The sequence below is a fragment of the Martes martes genome (assembly GCF_963455335.1).
Source record: "Martes martes genome assembly, chromosome: 5".
NCBI classification, from domain to species: domain Eukaryota; kingdom Metazoa; phylum Chordata; class Mammalia; order Carnivora; family Mustelidae; genus Martes; species Martes martes.
The window spans coordinates 138221316-138237383 of NC_137892.1; the positions used below are offsets into that span (position 1 = coordinate 138221316).

Consider the following 16068-nt stretch of genomic DNA (forward strand, 5'->3'; position numbering starts at 1 on the left):
AATCTGAATTTCTGGCTTTTCCTAGAAAATTATAAAATCTGGCCATACTGGGCCTCATTCTTAAATGGTATTTGGTCCAGGAGATGAAGCACATACCTCTTTAGGAGTGTGATTTCCACTAGGCCACAGCCCCATCCCTCCTTTATTGCATTATACTTGACCCATGTCATTGACTTTTCCCAAAGGACCCTTTTGGTCTCTGCACTTGGAACCTTGGCCCAGCACAAAAAATAATCTAATGATTTCCTCCATTCTTGAGCTCATATATTTGCTGACTGAACTGTTTTATTTCTTATTTCCTTCAGTAAACAAAACGAGACAAAAAAGTTCCTGAAGGTATAGCTTTATACAACATTGTGTAAATTTTCTATTCATAGCATATACTAATGTTAGTGCTTATTGAAAATGTAATAATGAGCACTGCTTACCATGTGAGATATTGCTAAAGAAGCCTGCTGCCAGGTGTCCATTAACAACTTCTCATCTGCCTCAAAGTTTGCCTCAACATTTTCCAGTGAGTAATCGATCTTGCCCTTCAGTATGGCCTTTGTTTTTGGTTTGGACATAGTTGAATCCGGGGATATGGATATTCGAGAAATTAGAGGAATTCTTTGAAAAAAAAAAACAAATAAAAAGGAAATATAAATATTTCATTTACCAGAATTTTATTTTTTGACATGTTACTTTGGGAATTTTGTTACCTTGCTTTAACCTATACTTTCATAATTGTCCTGGAAGAACTCTTCAAGTGAAGAAAAGACTATAAAAGACTGTATTCAGGGGATACCTGGGTGGCCCAGTCAGTTAAATGACTGATTTTTTATTTTGACTCAGGTCATGATCTTAGGGTTGTGAGATTGAGGCCCATGTGGGGCTTCATGTTGAGAGTGGGGCCTGCTTTGATTAAGATTCTCTCTCTCTCTCCCCTCCCCCAACACCCTCTCTTAAAAAAAAAAAAGACTGTATTCAAAAAAATTTTTTTAAAGATTTTATTTATTCATTTGACAGACAGAGATCACAAGCAGGCAGAGAGAGAGAGAGATGCAGGCTCCCTGCTGAGCAGAGAGCCTGATGTGAGGCTCGATCCCAGGACCTTGAGACCTGCGCCGAAGGCAGAGGCTTAACCCACTGAGCCACCCAGGCGCCCCTGTATTCAAATTTTTATAGTCTTAGTAACAAGAGTAAACTAGAAGAAAATAGTAACAAAACGTAATTTTTAGGTTTAATTCTCATTGATAATGGGGAGGGAAATGAAACAACAGGAATCTTGAAGATATGCAATTTTGAAATGTGTCCGGGGCATCAACTTCTGACAAGGAACAAATCAATCCTGAAAAAGCAAATAAAATAAAACTGGGCACCGCTCCTTTAAGATGACTGGCATTATTTGGCTTCCTGAAGCGGACAGTGAAAAAGCAGGATATGACAGATGTGAGGACGGCAAGGGGGAAGGATTCGTGGAGGTCACAAGGTTTTGGTGTGGATGGGGGAAAAAAATCCAATAGCCCTCCCCACTTAAGAGTAATGATGATGAAGCTTTCTCTTTGCTTTTTAAAGTGCTGTGGGAACTCAGAGGTGAGCTCTCCCTCTCCTTTCTTTCAACCATATTGCTGCCCCTATGTAGAAATTTTAGAGCTGCCCCTGGAACATTCTATCCCTGAAGGACTCCCAATCTCAAATGCTGAGAAGCAGGAAGAGATCCCCAACGCAGAATGCTTATGATGATCCTTAGGGATCCAAAGTGTAAATTGTCCCCCCACTAGGCATGGGCTGAGCACCAAGCATGACTTCCCTGAAACTTGAGGAGAGTCAGGAGCCATGATAGTGATCAAGTGTTTGGTCTGGCAGACTCAAGCTGCTGGGGAACAGCGTGGTGATCCAGAAAGCTGATTATGAATTCCAGCCAACAAGTAGCTTGGTCTTGTTTTGAACACTAGATGTGGTTTCTTGAACTTGGCTCTTTGATTCTTATAGTACTTGGCATTCTGACAGTGTACTGTGCCTACAGAGGCCATGTGCTGAGATTCTTCTATACAGTACATATCTACCCACAAGGAAAATTTACATTTTAATAATCAAGTAATGTCAAATGTCAGTCACTGAGACACTGAGATTCATGTGTCTAATAAGGTAAAGGTTTTATGATCATCTCTAAATGTTTAATACAGTGTAACATGCATTTCCCATCACCTTACTTTAGAGGCATGTCATTTAGAAATAAAATTTGGGGTTAGAATTCATTTACTGGAAAAAAATCTGGTCTAGCTAGCTCTGCCACTATCAGTATACATGAATTGGGGCATGACACTTGACTTCTTGAAGCTCCTTTCCTCAAATAATATAAATATACAACTGCCACTATTACTATCATTGCTTATTTTTAGTCACTAGCATTTATTAACCAATTATTTGTTACTATTATGCTGCTGCTGTTGCTGTTTTTAAAGAAATAAAGTAGACAGCTATGTGGAAATGCTTAATAGTATGCTTGTTTTCCTTACACATTTTAAAGAGACTATGGTTGATTAGTTGATTGGTTGATACACTGATTGAGAGTTTCAGTAGATACTCATAGCAGTGATTTGAGGTTGAGATTGGTACTCAGTTGTTTTGCAGAAAATAAGAACTGGCTGTTCTTTTCCCTGTTTCATTCTGTTAACCAACTTTAATAGCTTCCCCAATATGCCTGACTTGCTATTTTGTGCTAAGAACAGAATGCACTGCTACTGTAGACATTGGCACTTGGCCTCTTTTAATGGCTCTGATGGTTCACATTGCCTTTGGAACTTTTTATTGTTTTCAATTTCGAAGTTCTTTTCCAGTAGCTTGGTGAGTTAAACATTTCTCTTGTATTTGTATCAAGAAGTCAGTATTTTCCTTCTTGTGTTTTCTTGCTTACATATGGGCATTATGGGGACATGGTGAGACTACATGGAGGAAATCTAGAGTGAGAAAAAGTGGGTCTCAGATCTCATGTATAATCCTATTGTGTTCAGGTCATCTCAAATCCTTTTTGGTATAGGGAGAATAAAGTAAAGCAAGAACATGCAATACTCACAACTATAATACTCTGGAATTTAAGAAACAAAACAAAGGATCATAGGGGAAGAGACGAAAAATGAAAACAAGATGAAATCAGAGAGGGAGACAAACCATAAGAGAGTTTTAATCATAGGAAACAAATTGAGGGTTGCTGGAAGGGAGAGGGGTGGAGGGACGGGGTAAAATTGAAAACTACTAAAAATATAAAAATTATAAGAATAAAAAATACTTCATGTAGGCTATTGTCATGATATGCATTAATAATAGTCATCAGTTATTGAGTGTTACCGAGATTAGATCTCAAGTCTTCTGATCCCCAGACATGATACCCAGTGCTTTAAGGATTTCATTTTCTGTAATCTTCACAATCACCCTACTTTATAGATACTTTATAGATAAGAAAACCAAGGCTTAAGAGAGGTGGGGTGACTTTCCTTCCAAAATAAATTTTTCTAATTCTCATACAATTAGTAAATAACATCCAGGATTGAAACCAGATCTATCTGTCTTCAAAACATAATCACAATACATGCATGATTTGTGCCACTTGTGCTACCTGCATTGACTCGAGCACACTTGTACAATAAAGTACATGTACTGCTTTCAATCTCCAATACATATCTCATATCTTTGGAGATTTAAACTTAATGTTCAGCTTGTATATTATTTTTTAAACCTAACCTCTTTTTTTTCCTCTCTTCACATTTATTTTTCTCATGACCTCCTTATTGGTCATGAGAAAATATTCCTTTAACTCTTAATACTACTTTATTAATTTATTTTTAATTAACTCATATAATTTTAAGGATTTTGAGTTTTCCTTTTGTTATTTTATTCTTACTTTTTGCTCTCTTAATGTTTTAGAGTTGGGATTACCACCGCTCTAACTCCCTATTTCTTCATTTGTTTTTTTTTTTTTTAAAGATTTTTGTTTTAATTTGACAGAGATAGAGATGGGGAGAGAAGGAACACAAGTGGGGGCAGGCGGGAGAGTGGGAGAGGGAGAAGCAAGCTTCCCGCTGAGCAGGGAGTCCAATGTGGGGCTCAATCCCAGGATTCTGGGATCATGACCCTAGCCAAAGGCAAATCCTTAATGACTGAGCCACCCAGACACCCCTTCCCTATTTCTTAAAGACATTCTTCTATCTGTTCATAGTTTCTCTGGGTTTGGGATCTTGCCCTTCTCCTGCCCTCACCCACTGGGTCTATAAAAGCAATTATTTATAAATATTTGTATTGGATGGAAGTGTTTGATTGAAAATATAATTATTTTCTTGCTCTGGTGGGAATTTGATGTAAAACTACTGACAAGTCTTTTACCTCATGAAGTTGTAATCACATATGACTGAACGTTTACTGTTTCTCAATTTCCTTACCTATAAAAGAAGACTCACAACCCCTTCCATTTTCTTTTACATGACACACACACACACACACACACACACACACACACACACACATAAGTGCTTGGGACCTTTCATAAAAGTGGTAAGAGATTCATGATTCCTTGCTGAAAACTCTTGAGCCAAAAGTGTTTCAGAATTCAAAATTTATATACTCACTATATTCCCTAATATCCCCAGCAGAATCTTTTGGAAGCAGTTCATAATAAAACACAGTATACTTCAGCAGCAAAGTGAATAAATAGTCACTATAATTTGGATAATAGTGCATATCAATCATCTTAAGTTGAAGTTAGAAAAGTTTTCATTTTGGAGCTTTTTTGCATTTTGGATTTGCAGATACAGGTTTTTACTAGTGGTATTCAACTTAAAATCATAAAGTTTTATGCCCAAACTAATTTTAGTGCAACACAATGGTCTGCCTTACCTAAGTTGGCTTTCCAAAATTTCTCTATTATCCAGTTGGACCAATGGGACTTGAGTAAATCTTTTAATGTCATTGATTGGGATTTTGCCTTCCATTCCCCTGTAATAATCTTGAAGGAGTCTCTTTGTATCTTGGAAACGGTTCAGCTCTGCCTTTAATAGCAAATATGAATGTTAGTAACCAAGAAGGAACAAGCTGATCTTTACATATTTCATGTATAAGTTCTGTAAGCACTATATTAAATATTTCAGTTGAAATCAATTTTCTGGAAATTATTAATCAGTACAGAATGAGGTCCTTTGTTGTTCCATGTGGTAGGCCTTCAACTATTTGAACAATGCTGAAGGATTATAACAGAAGTCACCACATGCGGTTGTTGTGAAGGTTTAATATAACCTACGTGAAAGTCCTTTGAGCAGTGCCTGGCATATATGGAGGAAGGAATAAGGAATTAGCAAAGAGCAGCTCTTATTTGCTGTCCTGTCCTTTCTCTTCTTTCCTCCTCATTGGTTTTAGATGTAGATTCACTTCCAGGACAAGAACCTTCCATCTAGGTGTTGCTGAGATGTGAGAGTTCTACTATTCCCCAAAGAGGCATGTACTGCTTGGACTAATAAGAAAAGATTCATAAAAATTCTCTTTCACAAAAATTTCCTTCCCTTTGCCTTCACTACCGGATTTCAGTTATTCCCACCAGAAGCTTCTGACGCATCTGTTCCAACAGTCAATCTCTCCTTGCCCAGTCCAGTGCCCTAGGAATGCTACCCAGTGTGGCTTAGTGCTGCTTGGCAGGCTCACTTTAATGCTTTGTACAACCCACACCTGGATCCTAGAGCTGGTAATCAGTGAAGTTGCTCCTGGGTCTCAGCTTTGTGTTGACTTTTCTGGCCTCCTGTGGTTCAACCTGCCCCTATACCATGGGCTTGTCCCTCTGAAAGTTAGAAGTATTAGCATTAATTGTCATTGGTTGAGCAAGCCTTTATTGAACACCAACTGTGTGCTAGCTCGGATTGTCGGCTAAACATCCCACTCTCCTGAAGTATCTCCTCATGTAAGTCAATTGGTTGAAGTTGAAAAATATACCCTCTTCCATTCTCCACCCTCACTGCTATGCTCTTTGGAAAAAATATTCATATAACACAGCTTGACTAACACAAGCTTACTATTCCCCTCAGCTTGGCTAAACTTTGGATAGTCTTCTTCCTAACTCTGGGATCCTGACTGCCCTTTTCTAATTTACTTTAGAAAATTTGTCATTATAAATCCTGGATCTGTCCATTTAGATGTAAATCTAATTTTTTTTTTCCTAAAAATTTTATTTATGAGAAAGAGAGCATGGTTGGGGAGGGAAGAGGGACAGGGAGAAGCAAACTCCCCCTGAGCAGGGAGCCCAACAACACGGGGCTCAATCCCAGGATCCCAGGATCATCAGGCGCCCCTGAGATGTAAATCTTTATAAAAGCTTCTTGCCAGTTTTAGAACTCAAAACTGTCTTTCCTAAATATCTGGGTACCATCCTTTTGAAAAGTAAGCATCATCACCTATCTGCCAGTTCCTCTGGAAGGGGAGGATCCTAACTTGCTCCTTGAGAGTACCTTGTTCTCAGTGGTAAAACTAGGTGAAGACAGGAGAATGTTGGTTTTTTTTTTTTTTTTTTTTTTTTTTTTTCCATCAGGCAAAGCCAATCAACAAGCACAGATGGCTTCTGATGCTCACTACACCCCAGCTGTCAAACTCTAGTTCTTTTTCCTGGCAATGCTGGGTAGCCAGACCTGGTCTGTGCTTTCTTTCCTACTTTTGACAATCTACTTGACTATTATTATCTGTTGACTAATAAGTCTTATCTCACCAACTGTAATTTTTATTTAATAGGCTACAAATATAAGTTAATGAGGTTGTTCTGGTGAATGGTTTTTTGTTTTTTTATTTTGCTTTGTTTTGTTTTCAATCCTGACACAAACTTTTTTTCTGGAATCAAATGCCTGCTGATGTTAACCTAGACCATGCTTTGTGGAAAGCAGAGCTGCTTTCCTGGGCTTCTGCTGGCCACTTTGGGTGTCCACTGTGAGAGGCTGACAAGGTAAAAACCAGTATAGACAGCATCTCTCCTGCCCCTCCATAGTTCTAAGACACCTGGACACAAAGCTGGTTGGTGGTTGCTTGGGATGCTGCCAGGTTTTGTTTTTTTGTGTGGTTTTTTTGTTTGTTTGTTTGTTTTGTTTGTTTTTTTAAAGTAGCATGCCCAGCTTCATGGGGCTTGAATTCACAACCCAGAAATCAAGATCTGAGCTGAGGTCAAGAGATGGACGCTTAACTGACTGAGCCACCCAGACATCCGGATGCTCCCAGTTCTAGAGCTTGTTTGGCCCCGGGCCAAAATGATTTATTTCAGCTCACTTCCTCAGCAAGTTGGAGCTCAGGCCAGGCAGAGTGCTGTGAGTAAAAGGAGCCTAAAGGAGCCCCTCACTCTCCCAAAGGAGTTGTAAAAGGAGGGACAGGACGTTGCTATGGAGGCAAGAGTCTGGGCTGTTGATGGGCCGCTCTTACCTGCATTAGTGAGAAGAAATGGTTCATCTTTATTACGATGGAGTCCTGCAACCAGCTCTCGTTAATGATATCCTGACGCTCCTGCTCGGCCTCTTCCTTCCGGGCATCACAGATGTCCCACAGGCGGTCTCGTAAATCCTGAGCGGAAAGAAACCTCACTGTTATGCTTTACATCATGGCTCAAATTGTCGCAGTGTAATAAAACTAGAAACTTTGCCTGTCTTAAAAATGTCTCCAAAGAAAATTAGACCTAATGCACTCATGCATTCTATTCCTTCATTCAACAAATATTTATTTTGCTTCCACTCTATGCCAGGCCTTACTTTATTAGACCAGCTCACCATATCATATGCTTATGTCCAGCACAAGTCCACTGCAGCTCACTTTATTTATGAATGGCTATGTTTTATGTAGCAGTCTAATCCCTTCTTAGAAAATTTGTTTAGTTGAAAAAGTCCTGGGGCTTCTGGGTCGTTTGGTCATTTAAGCATTGGAGTCTTGATTTCAGCTCAGGTCATGATCTCAGAGTCATGAGATCAAACCCCTCATCAGGCTCTGCCTACTTAAGATTCACTCTCTCTCTCTGTCCCTCCCCCATGCTCACTCTTTTTCTCTCCCTTCCCCTCCCCCGTGTACTAGCACTCTTTTTCTCTCTTTCTCTCTCTCAAAATACATAAATAAAAAAGTCCTTTCAGGGAATTTTTTGGGAAATGGTGTATTGTTGGTGAAGAAATATGCAGCTGTATTTAATCCAAGGGTATAAGTTTGTTCAATAAACATGAGTGGAACATCTCATTCACCAAGAAATACTGTCTGAGCTTAATAGGATTGTCCAAAAATTAGGTTTGTACCAAAGAGCCAGCAGTAGGAAAAATCTTTTAAAGATCCCAGCTCTGCCACATGTATAACAAAACTGACAATAGCTACCATGTACTGAGGTCTTTCTACATGCGTCAGTGTGTCAGAACGTAAGTCATTGTCCTTATGTCAACTCATTTAATGCCTGGCAACAACCTGAGGTACTATATTATAATGTTCATTTCACAGAAGAGTCACAGAGAGGTTGTCTTCCTAAAAGCACACAACGAGTAGGTGGTGGATCCAGGATATGAGCCTGTGTTCTTGAGTAATCTACACCACTATTTCAGGTCTCACTCTCTTTATAACATACCTTTCAGATGTGCTATATGGAATAAATTAGCTTATGTGTATAAAGCACTCAGCATACTATTTAGCATACAATAATTCCTCGGTTAATAAGAACTATTATAATCCTATAAGGATATCGTATTATCCATGCAATAAAACATCTGTTTAATAAAATATCCCATTAATGAAATATATACAGTCAATCAAAATGTGACAGTTTCCACAATAATAATGTATTGAACATTATTATGTGTTAGGCATTGTGCTAAGTGCTTTACATGGATTACCTTGCTGATTGCTATAATAACCAGGAAGTAAGTTCTGGTGAGAAAACTGATGCCCAGACAGGTTAAGTCATTTGGCTATGGTTTCCATGTAGTGGAGCCAGGCATCTTAATGCAAGCAGTTTCATTCCAGTGCCCACAGTGGGTTTTAGTTCTGTGATATTGTATTAATGGAACTCTTAGCATTTTGATTTGTTACCTTCAGGGAACTGCACATAAAATGAAAATATCACAGCCATTTTTATAGCCCTATGCTAAGTATCAGCACAAAACACCATTATTTTAGAGCTGATCTTGTTATCTCCATGGTGTTTCCACAAATGCTCTGGCAGACTTTCAATGCATACTGGCTTGTGCTTACCAAGAGTTTGTATATCTTTGAGAAGATGTACAAACATCTTTTAGAAGAGTTTTCTTTTTGTTCCTGCCTCACTGTGAGGCCTTGGCAAGTATTAACATTTCTGTGGTTCAGATTTCCGATGGCAGAGTGGGGACAGTGCAATAGCAGAACCTCTCCATTAACTTCTCAGAATTGGAATGAAATAAGCCAAGAACAAAGACATTGACCAAGCATAGAGAGGGTCTGGGCTTACCCAGAGGCATAGCTGGTTTTCACATTTCATTTGGCAAGAATTAGGGAATTATTGTGTATTCCTGAATAATCAGAGTGGGTTGTATTGAAGAAAAAATCATGGCTATTAATTGTGAAGGTTGTACAGACAAAAATCATGGAAAATGAACACTTCTAAAAAGTTTTAAAGGTTTTCTGTTGGGTTAAAAGCCAAAGTTCAATTTATGTGTTGCTTACTAGAGTCTCACATAAAACAGAATGACACAAAAAGGTAAAAGTCAAAACTTATTCAGGACAAATACAAATAAGAAATAAGGCAAGGTACACAGTATTGATATTAGATACAGTAGAATTCAATACAAAAGAAGTACTTTGGTGCAAAGATGGTTATTTTATACTGTAAAGAGTATAGGAGACCATGAAGAGATAGCGTGTCATGTTTCTTCACATGCCAAATAATGCTGCATCAGAGAAACAGTTTTAACAAACTCTTCAGGACATGGGCTGGGGAGCCTGGCAGTGTGGGGTCAGATCCCAGCTCTGACACCTATTTCACCATATTTTGTCATCCATAAAATGGGAATATTACTAGTTTCCATCTCAGAGGGTTGTCCTGAGGATGCAAGAAAACAGTGCCAGCACTGTACCAAGTTCAGGTTAGCTATTACTGTTGCTACATTAAAATCTGTAAAGCAATCTACTAAATCTATAAAGCAAGGCAAATAGATAGAAATGTAACCATCATAGGCATTTTTAACTTACTTCCATTAGTTTTTGCAAGATTATGTAGATACAAAAATATACCCAAAGGGTAATTTTTTCAATCAGAATTACTTATGACATTTTAAAAAATGAAAGCGATATGTGGGGCCCACCCTAAACCTAAGTTTGGACATAGGGCCTGAAGGAAAGTCAGGTTTACTTTTTAAAACTTCTCAAGTTTCTCTATAATATACTTCTGTGGAGAATCTACTGCTAAAAAGCATTCTAATGACATTAACAAGGTTGATTTGGCCAAAACTTATTGAACCTTCTACATAGAGATTATATGCTATTTTCTAGCATCCATGGAATATAAACAAAAAATTTTCATGTTTCAGGCAACTTAAAAATTTAGATAAATTTAAAATATTATTAAAATCACTAAATTAAATTAAAATAAAAACTCTAATTCTCAGATCACAATGAAACAGAATTAGAAGCAAGGGACAAAGTTTTAAGCAATAACAATATTTTTCACTTAGAAATGAAACAAAACATTTAAAAAATAATTATGTGGCCAGTGAGAATATCAATAAGGCAATTAGACACTATTTAGTAATTAATTATAATTTATAATATATATATTTATATAATTTATAGTTATAAAAATTATTATAACTATAAAGTCAAAAACTATGGGATATATCCAAATCTCTACTTAAAGTTTTTTTTTCTTTCCTTGACTATTCTTATTAGAAGCTTCTCTACTTTATTGTTTGAATTGATATTTTTAAAAGTTTAATGTTTTTAATTTCTTAATTGAAATCAGGATTCCTGGACATCAGAAGTCCTCTTCTAAGACATCAGCATAATAGATTCCATTTATGAACTTATGAAAATCTGTCTATTAAGTGCTAGGCATGGTGCCTACTGGAGTTACAAAGGTGTATAAGATTTGGTACCTTCCCTCAAAGGATCTATTCAATATTGGCTGCCCTTTAGGTTTTCCATGAAGTTCCCTCATTCCTCTTCTCCCTAACATCATCCATCCTTATGACTGCACTCAAGGTAGGCATGCGCTTAATGTCAGACATATAGATAGTTACAATGCCAAACAAAGGGGTTAGGAAGCTACAAAACAGATGTCAAGAATGTTTTTGCTTTGCTGGATTTGGCTCCTCTTTCTGGAAGTGTTGTCCACCATGTTTTCATTCTGAACTCAAGTTTAGAAGAGCCATTGCTCTTGAAAGTTGGCAGGTAAGTGTTCAAACCATTTCCCTCCTCACCCCACACTTCACAGAAAAAGAAGGGAATGAGTTAGGTTCTGCAGTACAATATTCACGTATGTGAAGACCCTGGTACAGCAGGTCACAGGTTTCCTTACATTTACTCTCTGGTGTAGTTCAGACTTTGTTTCCTCATCATCCCACAGGTCATCAGGGAGAGCATTGAAATCAGCCTGCCATTGAGATACAAAATCTTGTTTGTGATCTGGACGCCGTAGAAAATGCTGGAAATTTGTTCTGTAAGACAGTAAGAGAATGAGATGGAGCTCACATGACATGCCTGTAGACTACAAAATTCTGACTTTACTTACCTAATTTCATATAAGTAAGTATTTCTGACAATATTTCATATAAGTAACTTTTTATAAGTATTTCATATAAGTAACTTTACTTACCTAATTTCATATAAGTAAGAAATCACAGAATGCTGTTCTTCTCTCAGATGCCTGAGTACTGTTTTGATGGAGTTTATATAGGAATTTTCTATTAATTCCCAGTAAGGTACTAAAAAGGAAGGTATTTCCTGTTAAATGGTAAAGTATAAAATTAATCATTTCAAAGTGACAATTCTTACGACGAACTGAGTTGAAAGAGCAATACAGAACGAGATAAGCAATATCAAGCAACAAGCAATAAAGCAAGAAAAACAAGATGCAGACGCAACTGCCTAAAGCATTCTCTGTGAAACTTCTTGCCCCTCCTTCTCATTCCTCCCCCCCAGCTAATTTCTATTCCAAATACTTCTTCATGTCTCAGTTCAGATAAATTTCTTCCAGAAATTCTTCCCTGATCCAAAACTTCTTGAAGGTCATCCTCTGACATTCCAGAGTTCTAGCTCAACCCCCGTACTTTCTCCTATTATAGCAGGGATGACATTAATGGCAACTGCTTGTTCATTTGTCCACATTTGCCCCTAGAATATAAATCTCATAAGACAATGAGAGGGGTGCCTGGGTAGCTCAGTGGGTTAAAGCCTCTGCCTTCAGCTCATGTCATGATCTCAGGGTCCTGGGATCGAGCCCCGCGTCAGGCTCTCTGCTTGGCAGGGAGCCTGCTTCCCTTCCTCTCTCTCTGCCTGCCTCTCTGCCTACTTGTGATCTCTGTCTGTCAAATGAAAAAATAAAATCTTTAAAAAAAAAAGAACAATGAGAACAATGGTTGTTTTAGTCACCACTCTACCGTTTTTCCTATAATCACCACAGTGTCTGGGACATAATGGGTGCTCAAGAAATATTTATTGAATGAATAAATAGATGTCATATTTTGCCTAGGTTGGAAAACTGCCTATCATGGGCAATATCTAGGGTTCATGTCAGGGTGGTGATGAGTCATTTCTTTGAATTTACCCAAGTGGTTTTATCTTTGCTGTGTGTACCATGAAAATTGGAAAGTTTGTGTTACCTTTGGTGATACAAATAAATAACCAAAACTAAGAAATAATCAAAATGAAATAAAATTGAAGATACATGTTATATTCAATATAAATTCTCTATACTAAATATTCCCTTATTGGCTATGCATTTATTTACTCAGGGAATTATACATGGGGATCTGAGAGATTATTTGGTTAATCCCCTTTCCAATTGAGAAATGCCAAATAGTGGAGATAAATGACCCCTCCATGGATCTCACTGATACATTTCAGGGTAGGCCCTCCAGTGTCACATAACTATGTTACTAGAAAAGTCTCCCTTATGTTGAGCAGCACTTTGCCTTCCTATAGGTCCCACTCCTTAGCCCTAGTTGTGCTCTTTGGAGAAGGGCAGACTACATTCATATGGTATTCCCTATGATAGCCTCTCAGATATTTGAAGACAGTGGGAGGATGTAGGCTGGGATTCAGGATGAAACTTGCTTGTTTTGTTAGTCTCAGCATCTAGTACAGCATTTGCACGTAACAGGCCCTCAATAGATCTTACTACGTAGACTTACCTGAATCCAATTTTATCATCAGTTAAATTTTTAGGAGACTGGCTGGCTCCATCTAGTTCTAAAAGTCTATGATTTAATGCCCAGACACATTTGAAGAATGCACTTATCTAACTTAAACATCTATGGTTCCTTTAATGCTCCTCTGACCTTATTTTAACACCTTTTTTTTTCCCCCTTGCTCATGCCTCTGGTTTCTACTTTTTCATCATACCCTGGATGGTGTTAAAGATCATTTTAAATAAGCCCCACTACAACACCTCCCTCCTAGTTGACTTGAATCCATTAATTCATACTCTGTGCATGGAGAGTTACCACTTAGCAATAGACCTAAGTGAAGTAACACCCGGCTCACTGATCTCATGTGTTTAAGAACTTCATGAGAAATTGTCAAATACTATTTTGAACTCAAGATATACAAAGTTTATGGTACTTTCCTGATCCATCTATTCAACTTTTCTGTCAAGGAAAAGGAATGGGCCAGTTCAGCAGGACTTAGTGAAACTGTATGGGCTCTGGGTGGTCATTTTTGTAGTTTATATATGCTCAGAAGTCAGACTTCCAATATTTTCTCTCAAATTTTGTTAGGGCTTAATGTCTGGAGTATTTGTCTGTATGTTACTAAATCCCATTAGCTTTTTATTGAACATTTAGGCATTTACCTATACCTGGTCTTTTGGAATCTCCCATATCCTCTGTGATTTCTATGAGTTATTGATAATTTCATATGTATAGGTTCTTCCGGTCTCTATGACATAATTTTTTCTGGGCCTGGGCACCTGAACTTTTGTGATGTGACTAGATGTTCAGATCTATACTTTCCAATTAAGTGGGCTTCTTTTCACTGGCTAAGACTGAGTATAATAGGAAATCAATAGCCAAAGTAAATAAGCTTCAAAACTCCAGAAGCTGAAAAGCAAAGACTTCTCACTCTGACTGCCTTCTCTGTTCTCTCTGCACCCCTCCTATGGCTCACAAAGGGGGCAGGGCCCAGGCTCTCCTGGAACTTGGCTGCTGCCTCCACCTGGGAGAGCCAGATCTGAAAGCAGTCTCCTCAATCTCTCAACCTCTCTCTCTCTCTCAATCTACCTTTTCCCCTCTTCCCTTCTTCTCCTCCCACCCTTCCTCTCTCTCCATCCACGTCCCTACTGAGGAAGATAGATATGAGTGTTCTTGGAAGGCCTGGAACTAGGGTTACCAGCTAAAGTATAGGAGGCCCACTTAAATTCATTGATAATCTGAAATTCAAATTTAACTGGGCATCTGTCTTTTTTCTTCTTCTTTGACAGGTAAGCTCTGTAGCTTACCTGCCAAAGTGTGAGAAGCTAAGGTTGGAAAAATGACTAGAGTGGGTTGTGTGGCTGCTTTGTTTCAAGGCTCTAGACCACTTCTAGTTGTAGCAAAATACATTCTCCACATGGTTTCACTTGGGTTATCAGAAGTAGAAGTCTGTGCAGCATATCTTCCCATTGTCCCTTCAGACCAAGTTCCTGTTCTTCATTCTTTGGGCCGCTCGGTGCCCTGGATGGCTAACTTGTACAATCTTATACTTCCAGAAACAACCTTGCCCTCCATCTTCTAGGCAAGGGATGGGAAAGCAGGAAGAACAAGAGGTCTGGTCCTCTATTTGCCACTGTCTTCTGCTGCATCACAGTGTGTGGCTACATCCTTCTGCTGAAGGCCTCAGCTCCTGCCAGATGGCCTTCTCCACACAGAGGTCCTCCAAGCATCTGCTCCCTTTCCCCATCTTCTCAGGCCTACAAGCCATATGGCTCCCAGCCATCCCTTGTTTGGGGTAATAATCGAATCCTTATATGTTCCCTTATTTTTGATCCTTTATTCAACTCTTCTTAAATTATCATCTGTTTTCTGCCAGAATTATGACTGCTAGAAGATCTGCCAAATCTCAGTGTTAATGTTTATTTTTTCACTTCTGTCCTCTATTTCCTTCTTGTCCTGTATGAATTTATTTCTCTCATGAGCTTCAAGGTTTGGAGTGAAGGATTAGATTTCAATGTTTTTGTCTCTCACTCCCCAACCCTGCCAAATAATATCATTTTACTTTTATCTCCTTCCCAACAACCATTTGTATCTTGATTCTATGACAAGTTTTTTAATGTTTTTATTTTAATAAGTAGCTTCTGTTTGGCTGAGTGGTGTTATACACATCTATAATTATATCACTTAATGTTCTCATTTTCAAATATTTTCTAACTTCCTTATCAATGTAAATTAATTAAATCATTAGAGCTCCGTTAAGAATCTATGTTGTGCTTGATTCTGTATTGAATATAATCAATTATCCCACATGTTCCTTCCCTCTCTCAAAGAGTTTATAATCTAATTGGGGAGATAAGACATTTCCCTAGGAAAGATCAATAATAATAGCAACAGCACAACCACTGAAATTCATGATTGGGTCTTAAATGCCTGGCCCAGGCAGTCAGTGCTCAGAGTTCATGAAAGTAGGAATTCACTGAAGATTGCAGTAAAGAAAAAAGGTGCTGCATTTTTATAGAGCAATTTGTCCTTGAAAAAAGTGGGAAAGGAAAGACCATTTGGTGATTTTTTTTAAGACGATTTTTCTATTGAAACAACCAACTTTGCCTGTGTGGAGACTGGGCTTTGCGGTTGTCAGAGAACAAAGAACTGAAGGGAGTTTCCAGGGTTCACCTGGGGCATCTCTTTGCCTTATTCCGGCGTACCTATTTAAAGTTCTCAGGTCAGA

General features: G+C 38.3%; 1 protein-coding gene across 1 annotated transcript in view; it reads right to left on the reverse strand.

Moving 5' to 3' along the window:
* The window catches only part of SPEF2 (sperm flagellar 2), a gene marked incomplete at both ends in the record, with an annotated part of 174432 nt that overhangs the window by 52032 nt on the left and 106332 nt on the right, over window positions 1–16068 (reverse strand). Inside the window, 5 exons of the mRNA XM_080803297.1 lie at window positions 429–609; window positions 4873–5024; window positions 7420–7557; window positions 11510–11648; window positions 11807–11934. Of these exons, the coding sequence (XP_080659423.1) occupies window positions 429–609; window positions 4873–5024; window positions 7420–7557; window positions 11510–11648; window positions 11807–11934 (738 nt within the window). The remainder of the gene's footprint in view (window positions 1–428; window positions 610–4872; window positions 5025–7419; window positions 7558–11509; window positions 11649–11806; window positions 11935–16068) is intronic.